The following is a 27,994-nucleotide window of genomic DNA, read 5'->3' on the forward strand; positions in this document are numbered from 1 at the left end:
TATGATTATAGGCCTACATATTAAAGGGGTATTGCTTTAAAAAAGGAAGGTCAACATGAGCTGTAAATGGGCTTTATTGGGATTGTATGTGAACCTTTTTTTCTAAGCTGTATTGGAAAGTAATCAATAACATTTTTTTTTATCAGCCACGAGGATGATGGGAGGAATTCTCCAAGGTGCTGAAAAGTCCACGAGCTCATCCGGGGGAGGGAAAAGAAAAAAAAGAGAAAAACCGGAACACACCCGCTGGAGCCCATTGGTACGACGTCACGCGCAGAAAGTACCCGAGCGAGTAAGGTAAATGAATTAGAGAGGAGAGGAGGAGGATGAGGAGGAGAGATAGAAAGCTGAGGATGCAGCTTTGGTCCACAACACACATCTCCATCACTCCAACCACACTGCACGAGCGGCACCACCTCGGTTAAATAGCTACAACTTCCAGTGATCGACGAGGAGATGCTTTGATTCGACCCCTTTACATTCTCCTCCTTCTTGTCCTCCTCCTCCCATCCTTAGCGAGGAGCATCCCGCACGCTGATTTCACTCCGACGGAGACGGGCAGGCAGACAGGCGGATTGACACGATGCGTGGATCTCCCCGACATGGGACAGCCGTGGGATTATTAGTGCTGCTGAACGCGCTGCTGCTGCTCGCGACGCAGGCTGCAGAGGGAGTCTTAACGGACCATGTTCTGGTTCAGCTGCACGAGGACGCACAGGATGAGGCGCACCAACTTGCAACACAACATGGGTTCCAGAGCGCCAGAAAGGTAGGGGGAAACTGTCACGCAATGCTCGCATGATTACGCTTTTTATTTTATCCTGAGAAAAACAAACTTAAATATAAGATGTATTCTTGCAAATGAAATTATTCGCGTTAAAAAATATATATAAACATGTTTGGCAACGATCCTGTCTCTTAACGAGAAATAGTCAAGCATGTTTGGCAACAGAGACCATCCGGTTGAAAAAAAATACTACGATTATTCTCGGTGTTTTCTTTTAGTTTGACTTCATTCCACTTTTGCTTAATTTGATGACGTCATCACACTAAAAAACGCAGGCCCTGATTAGCAGGTTTCCCACAGGATCATGGCCTCTGTGGACTCTGAAGCTGCTCAGAAATTAATCAAATTAATTAACACACCACACATGTACCAGACGCATCTAATTGCAAAGCACAGTTGGAGCTTTTGTGAGTGTGAAATGTACCTTTAAAAAAAAAAAGAAAAGGCAAACCCATTACATCAGCAGGGGTTTCTCTCACAACATGAAGTTGTTGTGTGATCTCATCCTTGAAGACTGCATGTTTGCAGGATTTATCTCTAAATGCTGTGAAAAAAAAAAATATATATATATTGTTTATATTCATTGTGTTGCCTTTTTACAAAACACCTTTCCCATCTCTCACATTCAGAGCGGGGCATCCACATTTTAATCGACATACATGGCCTTCCTGCCTAGACGTGACATTTTACTCACCTGTGATATCACGTCTCATTAAAGAGCTTGACAAATGCATCACAACATGTCAAAAAAAAAAGCTGTTTATGACATGAGCAATGGTAATCATTACCTGACAGTGTTTGCACCTTGTCACATGTCAAAATAAATGTGTGGGGTGAAATTGTCCGGAGCGTTAGCTACTGAGGCGTAGCAGCAAACAGGGATGTCTGCGCTGCACTGAATGAGGATTTTCTCTAATGTACCTCCACAAAAACATGATGATGTAGAATCTGTGTGATATCCAGCTTTGTGATTGCAAGCATCTAGGACCCCCCTCTCTTCTACCTCCCTGCCTCCCAGGTTATGTAATCGGCAGCTATATTTGTCTTAATGGGATATGCACCATTAAACAATGTCTGTGTCGTCTGAATTATCCTCCATTGTTGCTTAATTAACAAGACTGGGACACAGAATGGGGACTCAACATGCAGATGAGAGCACAAAGGGAGACAGACAGATCTGTGACCAGCCAAACATTTGAATAAAAGAGCATTCAATGGACTCGCAGTATTTGCTTTTGATTATTTGCATCACGTGCATGATCTCTTATTCCAACAATAAGGGGAGCATAAAAGAGCAGCAGAAGAGAAGAATAATCCTCATGCTTCCATAATTTTGTTTTCTCATTGGATCTGACAGGCGCATCTAAAAGCCTTTATTGTAAGGATTGACCCGTCCCCTAGCTGTTACTAAAGCATAAGGGGGTCTTTAATCTGAGCACAGTGCCAGAGGGAAAGCTCGGGATGATGCATCTCATTTCCCTGCCCTGCTGATTTATTATAGTTGATCCCAGCACTGTTCTCCCGCGCCTTAAAATAGATCCTTGTTGAAAGCCATTGAATCCGCTCCCTTGTTTCCCACCTGGAGGATGACCTGCCCTCTCTCTCCTCCATTTATGATCTATTGTGTTTTTGTACTGGCCAATCTCACACTTTCTGATTGCTTCCTCTGTGTTTGTTCTCTTGATCCATCTTCCTCTTTTGCTTTTTTTTTTTTCTCTCTCTCTCAACGCAGCTCCCCTTCGGAGAGGGTCTCTTTCACTTCTACCCTCAGGACACTTCAAAGAGACGGAGCAAACGCAGCGCCCGCAGCAGACAGCGGCTCCAAAAAGACCGCAGGGTGAGCACGCACAATGGAGATGATGCACACAGAGAGGATCACGCTGTGTGTCACCTGCACGCATGAACCTAGAGCAGCATGGCTGCCCTTTCACTTGCCTGACAGTTTATTTCAGATAGCCTCTGTGTAGAATACACTGCATAAACAGGGCTTTAAATATTACATAAAGAAAGATGGACGCTCCTAGCTTGCAAATTCAAAATATTTATCACTAAATCTGATGGAGACAGAAAGTGTGCTAATCATGAGTGAAAAAACACACCAAATATGATCATGTTTATCAATCAGAAACAATGAGAACATCAAAAATCCATTGTGTTCTCTCCATACAGCAGAGACGGCTTTATAATCTATACAGTTGTGTGACTCAGTGTCTAGAAGCACCTGGTGCTGAAGGCTAATATCTGCTAACATACTCTAAAGCAACTATTATAATTGCTCTATCATGCTAAAGTTGATGCAAATTGATCACACTCAGAGTCTATAGTGGGAACCGTGTGAGCATTAACCGTAATTTGAAAGTGTTATCATGTACGAGATGATGTCAGCAGCACTGGTCCTCAGTCAGGGTCTCATTATAGCAGCTGTCATTTTGAGCAGCGACTGATATCTTATCGTTATTTTCAACAGGAAATTATTTGCACAGGCCTCACAAATATATTAAATAATCTCCATTATGAAAAAAAAACTCTAAATGTGATATGGCTTATAAATAGCACAATGATAGAAAACACTGTTTGTCATTGGATGTTGTCTCAGGTTGTTGAGGTGGATAAATTCATACTTAAAGCATGCCATGGACAGGTAACACTCCACCTGACATATGAGCTGCATCACAGCTGAAAGAGCCCGTATCTTTTGAATGGATATTCTCATATTTTGGGTTTCACATTTTTGGGTGTTCATTGTTCACAGTGAAAAAGTGAAAACTGCATAATTCCGTGTTTTTCCCGACATTTTTAAAAAGGTCGCCTCTGAAATGGGCCGTTCAGAACAGCTGCAGGTTTCTACGTAGAACCTTGCTTTCGCTGAAATCGACCAATCGTCGTTCACCTCAGGCTGCCTTCTCACACTAGTTTGTAGTCGAGTCGTTGTCAAGATTTCAGCTCACCATTCCGATACCCCCTGGTGATTCTGGCTCGTACATATAAGGCTGAATAACCAATCCTAGAGCAGCCATGTTTTCTACTAAAAACAGTTCGGCCGCTGTGGGGGAGCGGCTACGCGGTCACTCCAAATACTGTCAGCCAATCGTGGCTAACATCTGACCTTTGAATGGCAAAACGGATTGCTCATTTCAGGAGGAAGGAGAGGCTCCGGAAAATAATTAAATTAAAACATGTATACAATTTTTAAAACGAAACAAACTTTGCCAACGTGATTCAAAAACACATTCGAATAATTGATTGTATATCTAAAACATGTCCCCTTTAATATCCTTGCTGCTTTCTGACTTTCTTTCTTTCTAGTATCAAGAAAAAAAAAAGAACAGTGTTCAGAGCAACCCTGTGGGATGCCACTAATTCAATATCCAGCTCTAATTCACTTCCTACTTACTCTCTATTAAAGACCTGCTTTTCGGTGGTAGTTTGGGATTTTATTCCCCTGAATATTTATCCACTGAGTGTGTATCCTTGTTTTGTTTAAATTGTGGTTATATGCCTTCCTGTAGTGTATATTTCAAGCCAGTTAGACTAGCTAGCAGCAAATGCACACCTTAAAGAGGCCGGACTTGCTAATGTTTGGTTTTTCTTGCTTGAAATATGACTCAAACTATTCATCTAACATCATAATAGACATGGATTCATTATATGTCTATTAACTTACTGATAAAATGACAAACTGATTCAGCTCTATTATATAAAATCAAACACAAAGATGTGCTTTGTCTTCAGGCTCTTATCTGAACAAAACAGTGCTGCTGCTAGCTTAGCTCTCCGTGTTTAGCTCCGTGTTCAGCTCTGTCCACTGTTGGAGGCGGTGAATGTGGAGGTCCTGCTGCACACAATCAACTAACCTCTCTAATTGCGCTTGTGAGAGGTGCTAATGAAAATAAATGCGAGGCCACTCCAGCGAGCTAATGCGGCTGATGGAAGTGAGACTGCGAGGACATGGGCCGGGCTGAATGTTCCAGATGCTGGGTTTTAATCAGATGCTTGACATGCTCATATGCCACACTGCAGATATTGATTTCTGTGCATCTCGGGAAGGGATGAGGTCAGCCGGTCGGATTTAATGTCGCCTGTTTATCATTCTGAAGTGTTCTGCGCCCATGTTTCAAGGTAGTACGGTGGACATATGTCAGTTTTTCAACAGCAGTTCTTTCATAAAAGGGGGAGTAGTTTGTTGCATTAAAGAAAAATGTAACCAACAAACCAGTATAGGGTTGCACAATATATCTAATTTTCACATTCATTTCAATAGGAACATTCGCAAGTAACAGGGAAATACATGAGCCGTGCATGACCACAATTTAGCCAATCAGATGAAGCCCCGGCTAGCTGTGAGCTACACCTTTGGATAAATACAGATGTAAAAAATAGAGATGATTAAGACCGTGTTGTAAAAAGGAACAGCACTTCTGTTATTTGGAATTATTTATTATCAAGGGGAATTGAAATGTGACAAACATACTGTGTAAAAGGTGCAGAAGATTGAGATATAGGATCTGTGCATTATAGCAAATAATTGCACACTTCAATATATATATGTTTTTTTTAAAGATTATTTTTTTGGCTTTTACCTTTATTTCACAGGACAGCTGAAGATAGACAGGAGATGTTGGGAATAGAGAGTGGGGGATGCCATGCACTGGATCGGGGGTGGCCAACCCTGCTCCTGGGGGGCTGCCTTCCTGCATGTTTTGGGTTTCTCCGCACTCTAACACACCTGATTTGAATGATCTGCTCGTTATCAACCAACTGAAGCGTCTCAGGGGATTGGTAACGAGCGAAACATTCGAACCAGGTGTGTTGGAGTGCGAAGAAACCTAAAACATGCAGGAAGGTTGCTCTCCAGGGGCAGGGTTGGCCACCCCTGCACTGGATGATCGGCAGACCGAGGGTCGAGCCTGCGATGAGGGCTGTGGCCTCTGTACATGGGGTGCCCGCTCTACCAACTGAGCTAAACCAGCGCCCCGCTGTTATTGCAATATTGAACAATTTTATCACATAGTTGTTCCTCTTATCATGCTGGCTAAAAAATAGTTTTGTTAAGATAAAAAAAGTGTTTCCTTTTATAGTTGTCTGTTGAATATTATTTTATTGTTACACACTAATTTAAAGATATAATCTTAAAGTTCTTTGGATTTTCACTTATTTTTGAAGTCGATCGATCTTTTCTTTGTTTGTTCAGCCATAGTAGATTACTGTTTACTCGCAACATTTCCAGAAACCGGAAAAACAGCCGCTTAGCCCTGCCTACCCTCTCTGGCAGACCAACCACTGCTGGCTGATGGAAAAACGCGTCACTAACTGGGCACCACTTCTGATTTTTTCCTACAAAAGTCGCTGCCCACAGCCAGTCTGTAATACTGCAAATGCAACGGCTTTCATCAGTGGGCCATAGGCTCAATCACCATTGTGTTACCTCATTTGGCGATAGATAGTGACTTAACAGACATTTATTTACATGAAAATCTTTGCGATTATATCTTTAGCATAGTTCAAACATGTACATTTAGTAGCAGCACTGGATGCATTATTGTTGGATGGATTTCTTAGCGCCCAAGAAGACTCTTTCTTTGCTGGACTCTGAGTGGAGCACGTTGACCCACTTGTGACTCAATCACTATCTTTTCCTTGTATCCCTCCACATCTCTCTGAATGCCTACTTGTCCTTGTCCTCTCTTATCCTCATACATCTCATGTGCAACAATGATTTCAAATGAGATCACATCCGTGCCTTCATCCTGTCCATCCTTCCATAGTTCCTTCCTTCTATCTAACATGAGACGATACATTCAGAGTCTATTTCAGGCATAAAGGGAAGTGGGTTTGAACTAAACAAAGATGGAAAATAGAATATATCTCTGTGAATGAGCAGCATCCCTTGACCCTGCAGACACATGCCAGGGAAATCCAGCAGGAAAATGAGGACGTGTAAGAAAGGAGAGAGAGGGAGAGAGGCAGCCAGCTCTTTGATTTGAAGGGAAGTGAAGCGTTGTGAGCTGTGAGCAGGCAGCAGGCAAAAAGGCGGAGAGCGATGGTGGTGCATGGGCACTGTTTGATGTTGTGAGTGGGCAGTATGACATGCCGTCTCTGGGGAAATACCAGCTCTCCTGCCAAGTGATGGAATAAATTGATGATGGAAGGAGAGAAGGGGGAAACGCAGGGATAATGTAGACAGTCTTGGTGGTTTCCCTCTGAATGAGGCCAATTCAAAAACAGCTCGAATTAATTTCAAAATCTCAAAGACAGAATATAAACATGCAAATAACAGTCGTTTATTTATTTCAGGTCTGACTTGCCCGTCAAAGGACTTCCTGACGCATTGATTTACAACATGTGTGCCTTCTGATTGCTTAGAGTGTGCCATAAAAGAAAGATCTGGATGAATAGGCTTTGGCCGTTTTAAAAGGCCGTCTTAAGTGCTGCTCTGCTCTCTTATCTGTGGCGGTAAACACACCGGACAATGCCTGTTTCTCTCTGTCACACTAGAGTGGGTTTGCTAAGGGTAAGCACAAGAGGAACATTCAGCCACGGGGACCTGAAAAAGATTTTTAAATTTACAGTTAAAGTCAATGAGACGTTTAAGGCACATTTGAAGTGTTTTTATTTTTCAGTAAAGAAAGTGCAGTTTCTAGAAACAGTCAGTGTCCAGTGAAGTTAGTGTTCTTTAAACCTTGGTGACAAGCAGATTTAAAGTAATATTTCAAACATCAGGTTTGGTTTAGGTATTGCTGGAGTCTTATAGATTTATTTAAAGTGATTTTATTTTTTTAGTAAAGTGAGAACAGTTTCTAGTCGTTTCATTAAGAGAGAGAGAGAGAGGACTAAAAGGACCTGAACCTTCAGAGTCTTTCAGACCCTGGTGAAAGGCAGATTTAAGGTAATATTTCAAATTAAGAGCTTTACCTCAGGCTTGGATTAGGTATTGCCAGACTCGTATCGGAGTTTATTTGTAGTGTTTTAATTTTTTAAGTAAAGAAAGTACCGTTTCTAGAGACAGAAAAGGACCTAAACCTTTATGAAGTAATTTTTTTGTTTCAAATTAAGAGCTTTACCTCAGGCTTGGTTTGGCCATTGCCAGAGTCTAACTGTGCGTTCACACATATTCGCCTTGCGTTACTCACACGAGTTTGACCGCCGGATCAAAACGTGCGTTTAAATAACAGGCGAATATTCGCACTTTGCTTCTGGAATGGAGGAGAGGAAGCTTATCTCCATGGTTACCAACGGCGTCAGGAGAATTTCGATGTTGATAGGCCACGTGACGCGAACTTGGCGAGGAAGTTCAATTTTTTCAACTAACGCGACTTTGTATGGAATCTCGCCGCAGATTCAGGTCTATCCGCGTTCGCGAACGCACAGTAACAGGTTAATTTTAGGTGTTTAATTTTTAGTAAAGAAAGGATAAGGAAACTGTTGATAATTCCTTTCAAATTAAGAGCTTTGGTTTAGGCCTTTATGTTTTTAGTAAAGTAAGTACAGTTTTGTGTCTTTCCAGTGTTCCTATACAACTTTATTGAAGTCAGTATTCTTGAGACCTTGGTGACAAGCAGATTGCTGGTATAATTTCAAAATAAGAGCTTGGTTAAGGGATTGCCAAACTCTAATAGATCTAGTGTCTCATCATTCATTTTTAATTTCTTTAACCACTTTAGTAACAGGAAGCAGCCTGCAATTTCAAACTAAAACAGCTCACTGGATAGGCTTCCATGTTGTCCCCATGACTACTGGTAGAGATGAACACAGTGAAACATTATGAGTGTTTTGTTTTCTTTGTGGCTTCATTTCTAATTCCGATGCCAGCTGCTAATCAAGCACCTGAATTCCATCTCAGACATTTATCTCCATCATTTACACTCTCTGTCCTGTGTTATCTTACAGCGCTTTATAACTTCATTGTGGTGGTTTTGTGTAAGCGTTTGTAATCCAAAACACAGCTGCTCGTCTGCCTGAGTCGAGTCAAAGAAACACAAGCGTATCTGTGAGCATAATTGCGGCTTTTTGTTGAAAGTGTACTGAGAGGAAGAGAAAAAAAAAACTCCATCTCTTGTGTGGCAGGTGAGTTTGGAAGCCTCGGCTCCAGCTGCAGCCGCTCTGATTGGGGGGAAAGGAAAGAATAGCCCCTTTGATTTACATGATGCTCTGTCTTTTTGTTACAGTGGAGCACAGCTGGGTTTTGCTGTGCGCAGAAGGGAACACGCCTACATCTCCTAACGTCATAAGAAATCCTGTTTTCTACTTTTGCTTATGTGCAACTGGATGTGCTCCGTGTATGACGCTCACAGAAAATGTTCATCGCTGACCGTGACCGTGACCTGGTATTTCTCCCGCTCTCTCTCCTCCCAGGTAAAGAACGTCTTTGAGCAGGAAGGCTTCGATCGTCAGAAGCGAGGCTACAGAAATATCAATGATATCGAAGTCAACATGAGCGACCCTCTATTCACCAAACAGTGGTATCTGGTGAGTAATCAGCCGAGCAGCCGGCTGCACGCCGCCCTGACCTTTAGGACCAACCCACATTTTCCCACCTTAATTACTCCGCCGTATTCCCCACCACTTTCTGAATCAACATTGTTATTCATTCTTTAATTAGCCTGGTCAATAAAGTCCACAGCATCTTACTGTTGCATTCATGCCGCCTAGTTTCCTCCCCTCTTGTTTACCATAACTGGCAAGCGTGACTTTTACGCTGCGGCTAGTTTGCTGTCATTCATCCGGCGTGTCAGATGACATTTAACTCCTTCACATCCTCCTCCCTTCTCCTTCCCACACACACACGCTCCATGTTGTTTTGTAATCGCGGCTCACCTGGGTGCCATGAGTCATGGATGTTCTCCATATTGTCTGAGTGATTAGATAAACACAGGCCAGGCAGACGGGACCCCTGGGCTGGATCTTAATGTGGCTGAAGCTTGGCAACTGGGCTACACGGGGAAAGGAGTTACCATCGCAATCATGGACGATGGTGAGCGTCAAGTGTTGTTGTATCTAACCCCTGAGTGTTGTCTGAAAGCACTCAATTAAACATGCATTTATTCATCATACTGATTAGATTAATTACTTTGTTTACATCTTTTTAATTAACACTACAATTAATAGGAAGAAATGTGTGCTTTCCAGATGATGTATGGAGGCCGCTGATATGTTTTTGCATAGTTTGTCATTAAGAATATCTGTTGGTGCAGATTGATTTGCCATTCTCTACTTAAGGTGACTAATGACATCACATTAAGAAAACCAAGCATTCCCAAATTGATCTTAAAACAAATCTTTCGAACGTTTCCCCTTTTAATTTCAGTAAACGTTATTGGCACTATTCCTAGATACACTGATGATAAAAATTTAGCTATAAACTCTTAAAGTGACAATTAATGACAACTGTTTAAAGCCAAAGATGTAGTACAGTTTTCTTAACTTATAAGGAAACCTGTTTTTGACTGAATGAATTGTCCGCTCTTATTTTGAAAAAAAACGTATGACGTATGACGCTTCAGTGGTAAAATGTCAATGAGCAATTAAATGTGACACACTTGTTTATGAAAGGCCCTTTTCCTGTTTTGCCTGTTGATTCATAAATGATAGCTTCAGTGTGCACAACAACAACTAATATGAGGAACGTTAACCAATGACGTGTGTCAATAGGGAGTGATAAATTGCTAAGATACAATATTCTAATATAATCAAGTAATTTAAAGTATATAAGTTAAAAAAATTGCTTAGTTTATGCCTCTGATGTGCTGTGATTTTACCAAACAAAAACCAAGGCGTCGTGCAAATATCCAGTTTAAAATTAGAATGTATTAATTACATGATATACGCAGAGAAAAGTAGCAAAAAAAAAATGTATCGACTCAAATATTCTTGGTGATTAGTTTACTATTGATTAATGATTTAAAGTTGTAATCTCGAAGATCTCAGTTTCGTTCACTGGCGGCAACTAAGACGATAAACGGTAATTGCGGGAGCACACTTCCCAGATATCCAGACAGTGTGACGTCCACGGCTGACACTCTTGATTTTCCTCGCAGGCGGTCTCTGTCCTTTTTAGGAGCGTCAAATTTGTTTCTTTTTCTTTGTATTTTAACTTATTTTTGAAGTTGTAGTCATCAATCTTTTTTTTGTTTGTTCAGCCACAGTAGATTAGAGACCGGAAAAGCAGCCACTTAGCTCTGCCTACCGTCTCTGGCAGACCAACCACTGCTGTGTGATGGAAAACGCGTCACTAACTGGGCGCCACTTGTGATTTTTTTCACGAAAGTCGCCATAGACACCCTGTAAATAATAATACTATATACTGTAAATGCAAAGGCTTTCATCAGTGGGCCATAGGCTCAATCACCGTTGTGTTACCTCATTCGGCGATAGATAGAGACTTAACAGACATTTATTGACATGAAAATCTTCGAGATTATATCTTTAATTGTTTCAGCACTTTCCTACATATTTTGTCATCAGTTTGTTTTTTGTCAAAGTTTAATAATTCATTGATATCATAGTGTCAATTAGAACAATACTAATTATACTGTGGTGTAATGGCCATAAGAGAAGTTAGGCCATGCTATCATTCTCCCTCCACTGATCGCTGATTGATCTCTAAATCTCATTTCAGGAATCGACTACCTCCATCCAGACCTGGCCTCCAACTATGTGAGTACCTGTGTGTTATTCATTTCACACTTCTTCATTTCCTTGACGTGCTGTCGTGGACTAAAGCAGGGGTTCAGGTGGTGGATTTCATGGGCTTTGCGGTGCGCCGTCGGCAGTGACAGGTGCTCTCCGAGTCGCCTTCATGGCTGCCGAGTCTCCTTGTACCCCTGGAGGACGCGGAGACAGGCAGACGGCCGGCCGAGCTGTTTAATGTTAATGCACCCTGCGCTGTGGCAGGCACAATGGCAGGCCGATCTGTCACGAGCACAGATAATGCCAGGGTAGTTGGCGCTGCATAATGTGATGCTCCGTCTCCAGAATACTGATAAAAACTTAAAGGACAAGAGGGATTGCTAAATGGAACAAGGAGGTGCAGAAGGCTTAGTTTGATCTGACTTTTAAATGTACAGTTCGTGAGTGTGACTGCATTAAGGTGTCGTCTTGAATCCAAGGAAGTGCCGATGTTAACCTTCCATGGAAACTGAGGTGTGAAGTGAGTCATGCTTGCTGGCCTTAAAACACCCCTTTTGTATATTATAGAGTTGTACAGGGAAATAGAGTAGATTGCCTACTTTCCTCACCTATTTGATTACATATATTGTTGCAAAGCAGGAGCAGCTTTCTATCTGTTTTATTTGTACGTCTCAGCCCTCGTGCACACGGTGTAATCCCTCTAAATGCAGCTTCCATAAGTGTATTTTCTTTCCCGCTAAGGCTTCCTGCCTTTTGCATGTTTCTTGCCTGTGAACAGAGACGAGCCTCGGCCCAAAAATAACACTCCGTCTCAGCTGGGGTGATGCAGGAACACACTCCACTGGACTGATGGATCATGCTGTGCATAGATCCAAAGTGTGTGTTTGCGTGAGCGAGGGCGTGCGCTGGAGAGAGAGAGAGAAAGACACCGTGTATGTGATCCTGCTTTGTTACTGTCGTCATGGTGTTTTGCAGAACAACAAAGACCTCCTGCTATGAGCTGAATGAATATCATATGAAATGGAATACGATGTAATTTTGGCTTCAGCACATGATTCAGATTGAAATCGATTGTGGGGCTTTGGATCTGTGTGTGCATATCTGCTTTAGACAACTTCATGTTCATGCAGGGGCGCTGGATTGTGCTTTGCCATTTGTGAGGTGCGTTATTTTAAGATTGAGTCTGTCGTGAGATAACAAATGAAAACTTTGGAAGTTCAGTTTAAGGCATATTTATCTGCAAATACCAAATACGAGTACTTGAAATGATTTACAGATTGCAGTATTATAACACCCAGTGACATGCTAGCAGATATGCAGCTTAATTCATTCCCAACCTTTAAAGACTATCACTGATGGGAATAAAAGGAGGAAACATTGGTTGAATGACTTTATAAGTGAGGGAAGCTGAGTTCTCTCGGGGGTAGGGGGTTAAACTCCAGGTGAATGCTAGGTGTTCTTGAAGACTGAGAAGTAAACTGTCGAGCACACTCACACCGAGCCAAGGAGTTACTTTAAATGCCTTTGTGAGTGCGGGTATATCTCTTAAAAAAACAATGAGATTAACACCGACCGGTATCGACCCTCGTAGGGCCTTCCTCAGGATGTAGCTAGGAAGAGTCATCAAACAGAGTGAAAGAGGAGGTTTACTTATATCATCAAGTGGCCTGGAGGCTGAATTACATCAACATATGAATAAATAGATGTATTATCCATCCATTATCTATTCCACTTATCCTGTTGAGGGTCGCTGGGAGCTCTATGCTGGAGCTAAACCCAGCTGTCACTGGGCGAGAAGCGGGGTTTACACGCCCGCACTGATCACCAGTCAATCACAGGGCTGACACGCAGAGACAGACAACCTCTCATGCTCAAATTCACACCTACGGGTGATTTTAGAGTCACCAATGAACCTAAGGAGCATGGGAGGAAGCCACACGTGCACGGGGAGAACATTCAAACTCCACACAGAAAGCTGTGAGGCGACAGCGCTAACGACTGCACCACCATGCAGCCTAGAAATATAATAAATAATCAAATCGAAAAGTGTACCATAAATAGTAAACAGCCCAGAGGCCTCCCTCCCTCGATAGTTTTCTTTATAAGGCAGTTTTTTGTCTCAGTTTGGCCTAATTTCACATTGACAGTTACTCTTTTTATCTCCATGCTGACCGGCATCTCATCAACACTAGTACTGTCTTTAGTTAATAAAGGGTTAGAGGCATTAATAATCAGGTGACCAGCTTCAACTTCTGTCTCAGGAAGGATTGTGTTTAGCAGAGGTGTGAGGAGAGAGAGAGGAAGTAACAGAGAGAAAAAGACACGAGGGCCTATAAAATCACCTTGTACAGAAACGGCTTCAGATGACACTTTTAAAAAGATTAAAACACATGTAGCATCTGTCTTTAAACTTGGCTTGGATTTCGTGTTATAGTTTCTTTCATGGCACTTTCATTTAAACGGATGTTGCAAATGACTTTTAAGCAAGGTCACATTACACAGCATCAGCTCTCCTGCATTAGTTTATCAGCACTAAATGGTCTTTTTAAGTCGGCCATGATAACATGATAAACGGCACTTAGAGAGAGATACACGAGGATGTTTTGTCTGAGCGTTTTCCTCTTAGCTTTAAAAGATACAGTAATTAATCACATCGCTCTGGATGTAAGGTATATTTCCTTTTGGTGGTAAAACAAAGATCCTTTATTAAAGTGAAATTCTTACAGCTGTTAGTATATGTAATGTGACAGGGAGCCCTGACTGGAGCCTGTTTTTATGTAAAGGTCATGCCAAAAAGAGTTTGGAACCACTGATTTATCTTCATTGATGTACTGAATATTAAATGTATAATGTGTTTAAATCTGCAGTTAACCTTTAACTTCATCTCAAATATAACTGAGTCAAAGGGACAATTTCCTCCTGTGTATTGTCGTGGATTAGGAGTCGGAAGAGGCACAAAATGGAAAATACTGCACTTCAAGAAATGTACTTATGAGCGCACCAAAAAATACTTTATCTGAACCTATTAAAACAGGACATGCTGGCCTCCAGAATAGGAGCTTTCTTTAACTAACATCCGCTTCGACTACACTGAAAGAGCGAGGCTTTCCGGGGAGAGGTGAGGTTCATTCATTATTGCGGCCCAGGTTGCTCACAGGACACCAGAGGAAAGAGCGGAGTCTGATTGATAGCGGGAGATATGAGAATCACAGCGAGTGATTCATGGGCACGCTCGTGTGTCATTTATTACAGGGTCTCGGCACTTTTCACTCCTCTTTAATGAAAAAAAAAAAACTCAGTCGAGCTCCTGACGTAAAACAAGTTAAGGAGAGCGTGTGCTCTGAATAAAGAACACCATTTTCAAGCATCCCTGCTGTTGCCACCTGTTTCAAATTTCTTCATCCTGTTCTTATTTGACATATATTCGATTTATTGGACATCATTTTCCAAAGAAAGAAATATGTTTATATGACATTTAACCTTCTATTTATCACATCTCCTATAATAGAACACCAGCAGAGGTTTAAATCTCTCTCCATGGCCCCTTCAACATGGTACTCCAGTCGGCATAAGCATTTCTACTCTCCTCTTCTTCCCTGCTCCACATTGTGATAATTACGGTGTTTCTCCATTGGGTCAATAAGCTTTTGCTGTTTTGCGTTCCCTTTGTCGCCGCCTGAGTCACTCCTGTAAATGCCAGCCAGCAGAGCCGGGAGGCCGGAGCGTGGAAAAACAGTCCCACGATTGATATGATGCGTTTGTGATTATACGGCTAATGAACGCCGCTGTGGCTTCTCCATACCTACGAGTGCACAAAGCACCTGTTACTGGGTACGCAGAGGAAAATAAAAAAGAACACTCCAAGGGAAATTATTGGCAGGTAAAGAAAGGGGAGATTACTGCAGACTGCAAGAGCCTGAATGCACCTTGGAGGAGTGTAGAAAGAGCAATATGCATGACATTTCCCGATGTGACTGTGTGTGCTGTTGTGCCTGGAGAAGTAGGATAAACGCCCTGTGTTATATAAATGTAGGCCTACTCTCTGCTTGTGGTATTTGCACATTTTCACTTATTATCTCAAAATAAAACACACACGAGAGGTGCATATTTTGTCCACAGACTAGGATGCATTTGGAGTGAATTATTCCTGTATGCTTCGTCTATCGACTTCATGCCAGTACTCTGTGGACCATCACTTTCTTTTGTAAACAGCTTATTTTTAAATGATGGTGTAGGTCAGAGTGTTTACTAATGTAAACTCACAACAAAATGTCGCCTCACAACTAGAATGTTCCTGGTTCGAAACCCGGTTCAGACAAAGCGGGCCTTTCTGTGTGGAGCTTGCATGTTCTCCCCCTGCATGCGTGGGTTCTGTTTGGGTGCTCCGGCTTCCTCCCGCAGTCCAAACACATGCGGTTCATTGGTGACTCTAAAATTGCCGTAGGTGTGAGTGTGAGCGTGAAAGGTTGACTGGTTCTGTGTCTATGTGTCAGTCCACGTTGTGCAACGCCTCTCGCCCAATGACAGCTGGGAGAGGCGACCCAGAACTAATAAATGGATAGTGTAAAAGTATATCATATTTCTATATCCAGTTGGCATCATAAGATATGTTCTCTTATTTCATCCCCTTCTTGTGAACAGGATATCTGGAAGGATTAACTTTAAATTTGGGAATGTCCACTTGGACCGTAGGTTGAACTGGGGGTAAAAGGTCAAAGGTGACTATAACCTATTGTCCGTCCCATTCTTGTGAATGCTATATGTTAGCACAGAGAAAGGGAGACGTTATCTGGTATTGTATTGCTCCTGCACAGTGTTGGGTAACGTTACTTTTAAGAGAAACTCATTACATTACAAGATGACTGCCATTAAAAAGTGACTCGTTATGTCACGGCGTTACCTACTGAGAAAAGTAACACGTTAGAGTAATTTTGCTTTACCAAAAATCAAAACCCCCTTTGCGATTCTTTACGCATGTCTGTTAAATTGTCAGGACGGCATGCAGCCTAATGTTATTGCATAGTCCACTTTACAGGCCAAAATCTGTAACTCTTATAACAGCAATGACAGATGCGATTTACAGCTCTTTATTAAGCTAACAATCTGACAGCGGACTGGGCAGAGGCTTGCAGTATTTGGCACAGCTGCTGTTAAAACAACACAACACAGCCTGCGTTATACTGTTTTAACTTAGTTGCCATCAGTGTTGCAGAGCTGTGATTAGCTCGCAGGAGCTTCTTCAAATTTGAAGTAGAGCTCTTCGCAGCTGACAAGCACTTACCTGTTTGATGTAAGCCTGTATATACGGTTGTTTTTTTGTTTTGTTTTTTTAATATAATAATGTATTCTTTTTAAATATTTTTAATAAACTACTATATCCTCAGGCCCTACTCATTCTGCGGAAACACATTGGTTAATGTACAAAGTAGCCGATGTGACTTGAACTCACCTGCTGCTAATAAACATCTTTATCACAGAACAGGTCAGAAACAGACCATGTTCTGTACACAGTAAAGCAGTGTTACTTAAATTAATAACCGTGATATTATAGTTAACGTTACTGTTTTTTTATCATTATAGAAAGTAGCTGTCCAACACTGTCCTATGCAGAAAGAGTATTGTTCAGAGTGCTATGGCACACACCCACTGAGCTGAAGACTTAGAGAGGCAGACTGCTCTTCTCATGACTAATCTTGTGTGGTACACTGAGTACTACTTGGCGTAAATCCTGCCTTACACCACTGGTTGTTGGAATACCCAGTGCCCACTGTGAAATAAGTAGGTGTAGGCCTTATAGCTGTGTCTGTGTGTGTGTGTGTGTGTGTGTGTGTGTGTGTGTGTGTGTGTGTGTGTGTGTGTGTGTGTGTGTGTGTGTGTGTTGGTGTGACTCCTTCACACTAAGCTTTTCTGATAATTATGTTGAATACTATAATATCTCTCTGGTACATGCGGGCTCTCCTGTGTCTTTTCTTCCTGCTTTTCCACATCTGATCCTATTACTTTTGGAATTAAATGGTGGCAGTAAATGGGCCGTTATTATCTCAGCTTGAAATCCCAAATGTGACAACACAATTTTTTCAGTACAGACAAAAAAATATATAATTACATTTGGGTGTTTCTGTCAAGTTGTCTCAAATTGTTTCACTGCCTTTAGCTCCATTTAATGCAGGTCAGCTCTGATCATATTTGGGGAATTATTCAGCTTGTTGCTCGGATTTGTATGAAATCGATACGACTCTCATGTCTGAAGCTACAAGCAGCCAATTAGCCTAGCTTGGCATTAAGACTGGGAACTGGGGGAAATAGCTAGCTTGGCTACCTACCAGCACAGCTAAAGCTTACCTATTACCTAGTTTATACTTGGTCATATTTCTACCAAATTTAAAATGCAAAAAAGGCAAATTGTTGTTTGCGGGGAGAGTTTAAGCCTGACTTAATCTATTAGATAGTTGCTTCCAGCCTTTTACGCTAAGCTTAAGCTAAGCTACAGATGGAAAACGGGGCCAGCTAGCTTAATGCTAGCATAACAGTTGTCCCATCTAAGTCTTGGAAAAAGTGTCCAAAATGTTTGTTTTGTTGGACTGTGTTGGTTATAGCTAGGTGTGCCTTATTGAGTGTAACTATCAATGTTTCAGACGATGCCATTTATTGGAAAAAACTCAAAATTGTTCCACATCGAGCAGGCAATGATAAGGTCAGCACTTCACCTTAAAATGCTCCTCTCTGCTTTCTCTCCTTTTGTTTTTCTGTCTCTTGCCGTTGTTGTTTTTCTGAATGCATCCATTTGGTCCTTTCAGAATGCCGATGCCAGCTATGACTTCAGCAGCAATGACCCGTTCCCGTTTCCCCGCTACACAGACGACTGGTTCAACAGGTAAAGCTCACTCAGCCAATCCCTGTTTATATATACACATAGTCAGTGTGTGCACATGTGTGTGCTCTCCCTGGAGTCTGGCAGCTCTCCTCCTATTGATTTTTTTTCCACATAGTTCCATTAAGACATAATGGTGCAGTATAAACAGAGCTGTTGTCTAACACGGCACAATAGAAAAACAGCCTATTTTTACCCGCTCACTTGGAGGAGATGAGGTGGATAAAGGAGGACTAGCACAAGTCTAGTCTGCTCTCAGGGTTGCAGTGTTCACAGTGTCGACCTTCTGTCTGATAACACCTTATCTGCCTCGCATCTCCCAATCACACTGGGTGATCCACTGCCACTGAGACACATGTAGCGGAGAGGAACAAAGAGAAATACATCCTTTCTCCGCCTCTCCTCCTCCATTGTGCCTCCATCTGTTTAGTTGCATCAGTGTGTATGTGTGTGCGTCTGTGTGTGGGAGTGAGAAAAAGGGGGTATTTGGGTTTGCCAGTGTAGCAGTAGCTGACTGTCAGGCACAACTCGCTGGCTAATCAGCTGGTTGTTATAAATAGCTGCCTGTCTGTAGCAATGCATGCTGGGAGCAAGGGGTTGACTCTCTGCAGTGTCCCTGTGGGGATCGGAGGGATGGAGAGATAGACACACATCACATGGTGCACACAGAACAATGATATGTGCAAACATATTCAGTCAGAAATGAATGATGGCTAAATGGAGGTTTCCTCTCCATGAGCTAATGCCCTAAGATTAAAAAGTGTTTATGCTAATTTTAATTGATTTATGGCTATTAAAAAAAATGCTTATCATCTTCTTTTAACAGTCTAGACACAAAGTCAACAAACAAAGGTGTTGCATGTAATCTTGGGAATCTTATCTCAACCTTAACTCTTTTGTGAATTCATGCAAATTCATGCAAATCCTCTTAAATGTATTCTCTGCTTTTTGCAAACAGTCACGGCACACGGTGTGCCGGGGAGGTGTCTGCGGCAGCCAACAACAACATCTGCGGTGTGGGAGTCGCCTACAACTCCAAGGTGGCAGGTGTGTGTCATATTAAAGCTGCAGTTTGACAGTGAGAGGAATAACAATGAGCTGACAGCAATGTAAGCAAATAACAGCTCTGATAATGTAATGATGAGAGGATCACGAGGATGATTCACTCTGAGGAAAACACTGCATGCTTCATTTATAAATGTAGTGGAAGAACGGTGTTGTTGTTTGGTTCTGAAGCATGTTAAATGGTGTACTGCACCCATGGAATTATGGGAAATTACTCTGAAGTCAGTGAGAAGCAGCATAGCAACAGCATAATAGCGTAAATCCAGACGACTCCGTGTTTCCATTTCGTATTGATTTTCTTTAAATTTGCTCTGGGAGTTACACAGTAGAAAAAGGAGAATGAGTATTGACTGCGTGATCTGTGTGCACATATGAAGCTGACATTACTGTCTCGCTATTGCCAAGCCTTTAGATGCTATAAATGTGCTGTGTTGTACTGTCGTGACTGTCTAGATATTATAATTTAATTTAGATTGACGTGAGACGTTGCTCTCTCAGGTATCAGGATGTTGGACCAGCCCTTCATGACTGACATCATTGAGGCATCATCAATCAGCCACATGCCCCAGGTTATTGACATCTACAGCGCCAGCTGGGGACCGACAGATGATGGCAAGACGGTGGATGGACCCCGAGAGCTCACGCTGCAGGCCATGGCTGATGGGGTCAACAAGGTTCGGCAACATCACACCTGCTGTGCTGAGGATTTCATTATCATATGAAAGTGAACTAAAATTTAAACCATTTTTGCCAGTTGAATCAAGCCACCCTCTGCAGTTTAAGTGATTTATATTAGCTTTGTTAGGGTGGAGGCACTAACAGGTATATGAGGTCATTTATTCCACTCTCAGCTTTTTAAAGAATATGTATTGTAGCAAATAGGACGAGACGGATGCTGCATGCTAGTGACAGTGCAGCTCAAGAGATGGTAAGTGGACGTAGCTCCGTGCCTTGAACCTGCATTATTTCTAATGGCCAGTAGGGGGAGACTCCACTGGTAGCAAAAACAAGTCCAATTGCACAAAACCAGATGGAAAAAATTGCCCTACTTCTCAGTCGATTTATAACCTTGGTTGACATTTTCCTAATGAGTTTGTGGTGTCAATCGATTGTTTAAGTCTTGGCTTCACGTTGGTGCAGTGGTTAGCGCTGTCGCCTCACAGCTGGAAGGTTCCTGCACCCACTTCTCTTCTACAGTCTATGTTTTGAGACCGAAATGTCAGTTGCACTTTTGGGTACTTCTTTTTATCTACTATCTATTTATTTTATCTACCGTACATTTATCGTCAGCTGAGGATGAATCATCCTTTACATGTCCTCAAGCACCAACAAAGGTTTCTCATACTGTATCATATAAATTTGCAGCCCCAGAGGATGCACATTGCCAGCTTTAGAGATCCCCTGACTTTTCATCTAGCTCCACCATGAAGTTCACATTTTTGCAAAATCGATGAACAATTATATTTGGAATTGCCTGGACTTTGTTGCTCTGAGGACAAATTGTAATAACTCTGGTGATCTTTTCCTCATGGCACCAATATCAGAACTAAATTATAATTTACAATTTTTCTGCCTCAGCTGTAATGAACTTGTTTCGGGCTTATTAGCGAATGAAAGCAAAAAGTCAGAGTGGAGTTTCAGGGCTGCTGCAGCTGATAGGAATTCTGCTCTTGCTCAAGGACACTTCAGCAAAGAGAAAACTCTCCCAAGGGCTGCCAGCGAGGGCTTAAATGCAGGCCCTCTGGTTGAAGGGCAGTCTTTTTTGACACACATACACACACACACAGTGCTACCGCCAATTACTTGCTTGATTAATCATCGTGCACCGCGTGCAGGCCAGTGTGGGTTGCTCTGAAGTGACCCGGGTCTCAGGCCGGGCAGCTGAGTAGGAGCAAAGAGGTCTGTAATCTCTGATCATGTAAACACAATTAATCAAGCAGGCACTCTGCGATCTGCCTCTTGTATTCTAATGATCACTTATATAAGCTGCTGTTTAGGCTGAACATGTTGTGCATAAGGGAAACATTTACAATGAAGAGGCGTCTTTAACATGACTGTGTGGTTTCTGGAAATAGTAATAATAATGAATGCTGCTGTGTGTTGTGCAAATTAATGCTCTCAGTTTGCGTTGTGCAGAAAGCTTGACGCTCATAGGTGAGCTCAACGATGCTCAAACCTGCCTTTGCAATTCAAATAGAGAGCGACATAAATAAGCACCGCGAAGAGAAGGACGCGCCACTCCTCCTCCTCCTCCTCCTCCTCCTCCTCCACTTGATCCGTTCTTTCTGTGGGGATGCGGTCGGCCTTTTGTAGAAACAGGTGCAGCATTTTGTGAAGAGGAGGCTCTCTTGCGTGGAGCCGTCGTCAGTAGTTTCATGTTTCGCGGCACTCTATCAGTAACAAAGATGACATTTTATTGTGCTTGAATTTACAAAGGGGGAACATAACAGACATAAGCCTTGACTTCTGTAAGGCCTTTTCACCTGATGTAATGTAAGACTTTTACCTAAAGAAAGTGGCCTCTTCTATTGAATTAGATTTCAAGAAAATAATAAACGGTTATCTTTCTTTACTCAAAATGTGTCGCTCTGTATCCTGTATCTTGGTAAAAGATGGAGGACAGTCAGGTTTTTGTCATTAGCTGTGTAATCATCGAAGGAACTCGAGCTAATTTCATCAGTATCATCATCTTCTTTCAATGTTTATTCAGCACCACATCCTCCTACCTTTAACCTTTTATGTATTGGTAATTGCTTGTTTGTTCGCATAACCATTATTATTATTATGATGGTTTACTTCTAAAAGTATGGCTGCTGTGCTCACTCAGTGGGAGGCAGTTTTTTGGAAACAGAATCGATGAAATCTTTATTGATTTTTATTAACTAAAAACAAAATAATAGGCTTGTCAAAGTCACAAATAAATGCATAGTGCTAATTAAAGCTAATTTTATTTAGCCTCTCTATTAAGCTCTGGAAAGGAATAGTCTTTCAACTCAAATGTGTGCCGTCTTTAGCTTTAAAACTGTGTTTAGTCTCTATGATTTGTATGGAGCGGCAGGTCTCCTTGTCCTGATTAGCCCGTTTCCTCAGAGCTCTCATTCTTCCACATGAATTAAACGCACATAAACAAAACATCACATCATGAGCCTTAATGCGAACACAGTGGTGATAGATCTCATTAGGCAGTGTGACTTTCCTCCGAACATTTTGCCTATCTTTATCTATCTTTGCCACAGTGTAATGACTGGTTCTTTGATATTTGAAGAGAGATTATATAGATTATAGTTATAATAAGGTTAAATTCCCAACTTCCTCTACTCATTTCACCGTTGTAAGTCTTACTAGTAATAAGCGGAAGTGTGACATTATAATGTTGTTTCAGGGCCGTGGAGGTAAAGGCAGCATCTACGTGTGGGCATCAGGAGACGGTGGTAGCTATGACGACTGCAACTGTGATGGTTATGCCTCGAGCATGTGGACAATCTCCATCAACTCAGCCATCAATGACGGACGCACCGCCCTGTACGACGAGAGCTGCTCCTCCACCCTGGCATCCACGTTCAGCAACGGAAGGAAGAGGAATCCAGAGGCCGGCGTTGTGAGTGTGTCTGAGTACATATATGTCACACATGACTTTTGCTAAGTATATCAAATGTCTTTTTTCAGTCTCAGGTGGAAGAATAGGTGTTCCTGTTCCTCATTTTGTTGTAGATGCCCAGAAAAGCCGTCATAATGCGTTGATCAGAGCATTTAAAACATAGTGGATGTGTTATTAAGAAAACTGTGGTTTTAATGGAGTCATTGTCCTTCTTTATTAGTTCTTATTGTTTACCATGAGTGCTTCAATGTGTTCTTTTTCTATATGACTGTAAAGAAAAATAGCAAAGGGATTGAGTTAGAAGTAAATCTATTGACTAACACAAGCAGGTTATAACTGTAAGAGGTTCATTTACCTGCAGAGTTGTGTCATCAGTGGGTGATCCCTGACAAAAGGAGTTGAGTGAGTCACCAGAATCAAAGACACAACGAGAGAATATACCATCTTTGAAAAGAGCAGCGAAAGCTCATTGGATAATGTTCTCTCCCTGAGTGAGGACAAATGCCTGACCTTGATGGTCAACATCCAACGAAAATGAATGCTCATACATCTTGCCATGCGCACATTGAGGATATAACAGACATTCGTTGCCATGCTTGTGTGTAAAAGAATTTCTCTGTGTATAAAGGCAGCAGTGTTTGGGTTTGTGATTATGCAAATCACCTTTGGCTGTTGACACAGCCACGGATCTTCCCCAGGGTTCCCCCTCTAATTTCAGCCAATCTGTCATTATTGCTAATTAAGCACCAAGTTAAATAATGAACATAAACACAGCTATGCTGCTAATTTGTCTATATCATAATTTAGCCAATGTTAACTCTAAACTCTTAGTATCTTTTTTCTTCTTTTGTCTAAAGCTCATGCATAAGGAAAAGGATTATATTTATTGCGGAGGCCCTTAAAGTTATAGGTGTTACTGTACTAATGCCAGTAATGGTATCAGCCTCCGATACTTAATATTAGTATATTATATTGTTTATATTATATTGTTTTGATATCAAAAAAACATTGTAGGTAACATATCATGTGATGATAACAAACAACCACGCAAAGCTAGTCAAGGGTGATGTTAATGAAAGCTAACAAAATGTCAGCAATCTGTGTTTGTCTGTGCTCAGTATCTGCCAATCCCAGTCTAGGTAGTAAAATCAATTTCGGGAGGGAAAAACGGTATCGCCACATTTCTGCTAATTAACATGCTCTCCCCCAATAATATTGTAGAATGATAAAAAACGATACATGATATGACACAAGATACGATGCGATACATGATACACAATACAATACATGATGCGATACACCATATACGATATACCATACACGATACGATACATGATATGATACACGATACGATACACGATACGATACATAATACGATACATAATACAATACACGATACGATACACGATATGACACAAGATACGATACTCGATACGATTCACGATATGATACGATGCAATAAATGATACGATACACGATACGATACACGATACGATACACGATACGATACACGATACGATACATGATACGGTATACTTTATTGCCCCCGTTGAGAAATCTGTCTTGGACTCAAATGCTACTTACATTTAGCTGCCTCCAATGAATGTCTGAGTTAGTAGCTTCTGGACAACCCTATAAAATATACTTTTAGTGCTACAGATGCATTTTTGTTCTGACCTTCCTGTTATTTGCTTTTTCAGGCCACCACAGACCTGTATGGGAACTGCACACTGCGTCACTCGGGAACATCAGCAGCAGCTCCAGAGGCAGCCGGTGTCTTTGCTCTGGCTATTGAGGCTAAGTACGTGCTCTACTGCCCCTTCTTTACACCTGCAATAACTGGGATTTAGATGGACTGTCTGTACAAAACATAATCACGTTGCATGTTTCAGTCTGTGCTGGTCAGAAGGTTTATTTGAAAAAGAAAAACATGATTTTAGTCGTTAGATTTGGATCATCCTGAATTGAAAGGACGGCTTTTATGCTCCTCCTTTATAAGCTGTAATTCTTTCTGAGCGTAACCTTGAGATTCTGTTTCACATTGATGTCTTTGACTTCCTCTGTGAAATCCTTTTTCTCATATCCTTTATTCAAATCCGCTCTCCCGATCTGAACTCCCTAAAAGCACAGTTCATTTCACCACTTCTCACAGAATTGCTTATTTATTGCATAAGTCAAATGAAAAGTACAAAAATTGCTCATTCTCTTTCACACAAAACACAGACTCTATGTGCCTTTGCCAAGGACACAAATCATATTTAAATCAGGTAAAGGTCTAAACACTTCAGTCCTTGATTATCTCAATCTTCTTATAATATAGGTTAATGGTGAAACCAAAGCATCTAATGTTGATTATTGCAACAAAATATGTTAATCAAGCCACATTAACACACACTAAACATTTCTTAATAATCCTTATGATTTTAGAACAGCTTATTCCTTGTGTAACAGAAATGAACTGATAACATGCAGCTTAAGTAAACCCGCCCACACATAATTAAATGAGTATTACATCTAAAACCTGGAGAATTACCGCTTCTTAAATCCCAGAGGAGAGACTTTCCTCTCCCTTTAGATGCTTCAAGTCTCACATCGAAGGTTTACAATCTTCTGCTGCAATAAACTGACACCTGCTAGTGGAGTTGGGTAAAGACACACTGTTTGCTCTGCACACACAATAATGATGTTGCTATTAGGAGGAGCGGATGCTTACCCTGTCCGGCGGCAAATAACCCACGAGGCTGTTAGGACGAGTGCACTGTCCTTTTACTGCCCAAACACACTCGAATCATGCTACAGCAGGAGTGAGTGAGTCAGCCTGAACAAAGCTGTCGCTACACACAGCCAAGATAACAGAGGGAGAAACAAACACAGGCGACTTTGTGCCTCGACGTACAAACACTATGGGTGTTAGATAACTGTAAAAAATGTGAAAGCAAAACCCCGAATTAGAAATGTAAAGCTAAAGCTAACTAGCTAAGACTTTAAGCTAACATCTAATGAGGGATTTCACATCACATTTACTATTCAACTTGCTACTTAACAAGTCTGCTAATGACAGTTAACATGGCCATCACTTGTTCGTGAAAATTTGCCAACAATGACATGGCTGGTTAGCTAGCTAGTCTTGTCATTTAACATACTGTCAAATCATATTTACTTAGCCCTACTCAATATAATTGACATTGAATCTTGCTAGCATACCATTAGCTTCCTGGCTCTTAGCTGGCTGCTTTGAGCTAAGGCGCGGACTACAAATATCTTTCGTTGGCAAGTAGTAGCTAAGATTCATAAGCTAGTGAACAAGGTTTCCATTGCATTAAAACTTTACGGGATGGTAGTGAGATTTCCACTCCTCAGGTGGTACCAGGGAAACAGAGTAACAGCTTGTCAAAATCTTAATATTTTGGTGGCAAAACTCCTGAAATAAAAGTTATGGCCTGTATTTTGTGGAAGTAACCGCTCAAGTCGTCCATTTGCTTTTTAACTTACAATATTGTCTCCCCCTGCCTCTTTTTAACGTTGATGACTGTATGTCCACTTCAGCCCAAACCTGACATGGAGAGACATGCAGCACCTCTCAGTCCTGACCTCCAAGAGAAACCAGCTCCATGACGAGGTCCATCAGTGGAGGAGGAACGGCGTGGGCCTCGAGTTCAACCACCTGTTTGGCTACGGTGTGCTGGATGCCGGGGGCATGGTGAAAATGGCTAAGGAATGGAAAACAGTGCCTGAACGTTTCCACTGTGTAGCCGGATCCATTCAGGACACACAGTGAGTCACATTTCTACTCATTTACTTTTTTTCCCTGTGCTGCATACATACTGTGAACTCTACGCATTGTAATATTTCATACTGTCTCTACCAAGATGTTGAAAGGAAAACACTGCTGCACCCAAGAGACACACTCATCTAATTACTGGGTAATCCCAATAAGGTTTGATTCAATAAAACATCTGCGATGGGAGTGTCCACTTCATAACCCTGTAATATTCAGATTAGCTGCTCAGTCTGTCTGATGGTCCTGTAGATTTATAGTGGCACAGTCTGAGTGAGACAGGCGCTGTTTTTTGGTTAATGCTTTTCTCTTTTGACGTCTAAATTGGATTTCTGTGTGACAGATTATGGTTAGTATCCCCAGTGAAATTGTTGAAAAGAAATGGAAAAGACATTCACTGTCAGATTTTTTGTCAAAAACTGAAAATTGACGGGATTTATTTTCTGTGAGAGAAAAAAGTTCTCCTTAACTTAAAAACTGCTTATTGTTTCTTCACTTGTATGTTCGACCGAAGGTGCAGAAAGATGTACATGCAAAATTTCTTTTTTTACTAACCTTTAGGTGAGGCTAAGTAACTTTTGAGAAATAGCCTACTGTAGCAACGCTGCAGGACTAACATGGGACAGTGTATTGGGGGAAGATGTTGCCCTAGTTCAGCTGGATAGGCCAGGTTCAGAGAAGGGGATGGAACGGACGTGGGAAAAGGGGGAGAACGGACAGGAGAAGGGAGACGCTGTGACACCGGGTCTGGAGTTAGCTGGCTAGTTCGGTCACCAGCCCTGTTGTTGTTTTGGGCACTCTTCCAACCCATTATTAGCCTGTATTTCAGGGCAATAAAACCTGGTCCTCCGGTTAAGCTTCAGCCACCGTGTCTCATCATTCTGTTAGCTAGCTAGCCGTGTGGCAGAGCTGCGAGCGCTCCAATACAGTCTTCCCATTACACATTACACGTTTTGCCACTACGGTGTTACTAGGTCTGCTATGACCTGTTGCTTATGGTGGCTAATCTTTAGGCAATTAATGCTGTGCAATGTGCAGTACTATATACATTTGCTGACTTTATTCCACTTTTCAATACTGTCACAGTACTTCAGCATTTTAGCTTAATGCTAAAGTGTATGTGTTTAAACGTTAAGGAGTCAATTAGCTCTTAGTTGTCACTTGTTACTTGTCGTTTCTGTTCAGCTAATGTCGCATAGCCTGGATTTAAATCCATCAAAGCTAGTTTCATCCAGTCAATGGTCCAAGATACAATTTACAATGTGAAAA

General features: G+C 41.6%; 1 protein-coding gene across 1 annotated transcript in view; it reads left to right on the forward strand.

Moving 5' to 3' along the window:
- Positions 1–505: 505 nt before the first annotated feature.
- Positions 506–27,994, forward strand: part of pcsk2 (proprotein convertase subtilisin/kexin type 2) — a 32,417-nt gene continuing 4,928 nt past the window's right edge. The window contains exons 1-11 of the mRNA XM_069659075.1: positions 506–769; positions 2,520–2,624; positions 9,140–9,253; positions 9,650–9,758; positions 11,403–11,440; positions 18,211–18,287; positions 19,243–19,331; positions 19,848–20,023; positions 22,732–22,947; positions 24,648–24,748; positions 26,494–26,721. Coding sequence (XP_069515176.1) covers positions 584–769; positions 2,520–2,624; positions 9,140–9,253; positions 9,650–9,758; positions 11,403–11,440; positions 18,211–18,287; positions 19,243–19,331; positions 19,848–20,023; positions 22,732–22,947; positions 24,648–24,748; positions 26,494–26,721 — 1,439 coding nt within the window. The 5' untranslated portion in view covers positions 506–583. The remainder of the gene's footprint in view (positions 770–2,519; positions 2,625–9,139; positions 9,254–9,649; positions 9,759–11,402; positions 11,441–18,210; positions 18,288–19,242; positions 19,332–19,847; positions 20,024–22,731; positions 22,948–24,647; positions 24,749–26,493; positions 26,722–27,994) is intronic.

This window comes from Semicossyphus pulcher, unplaced genomic scaffold, assembly GCF_022749685.1.
Source record: "Semicossyphus pulcher isolate SPU_LCO1_2020_fin unplaced genomic scaffold, fSemPul1.0.p SCAF_12, whole genome shotgun sequence".
NCBI classification, from domain to species: Eukaryota; Metazoa; Chordata; class Actinopteri; order Labriformes; family Labridae; genus Semicossyphus; species Semicossyphus pulcher.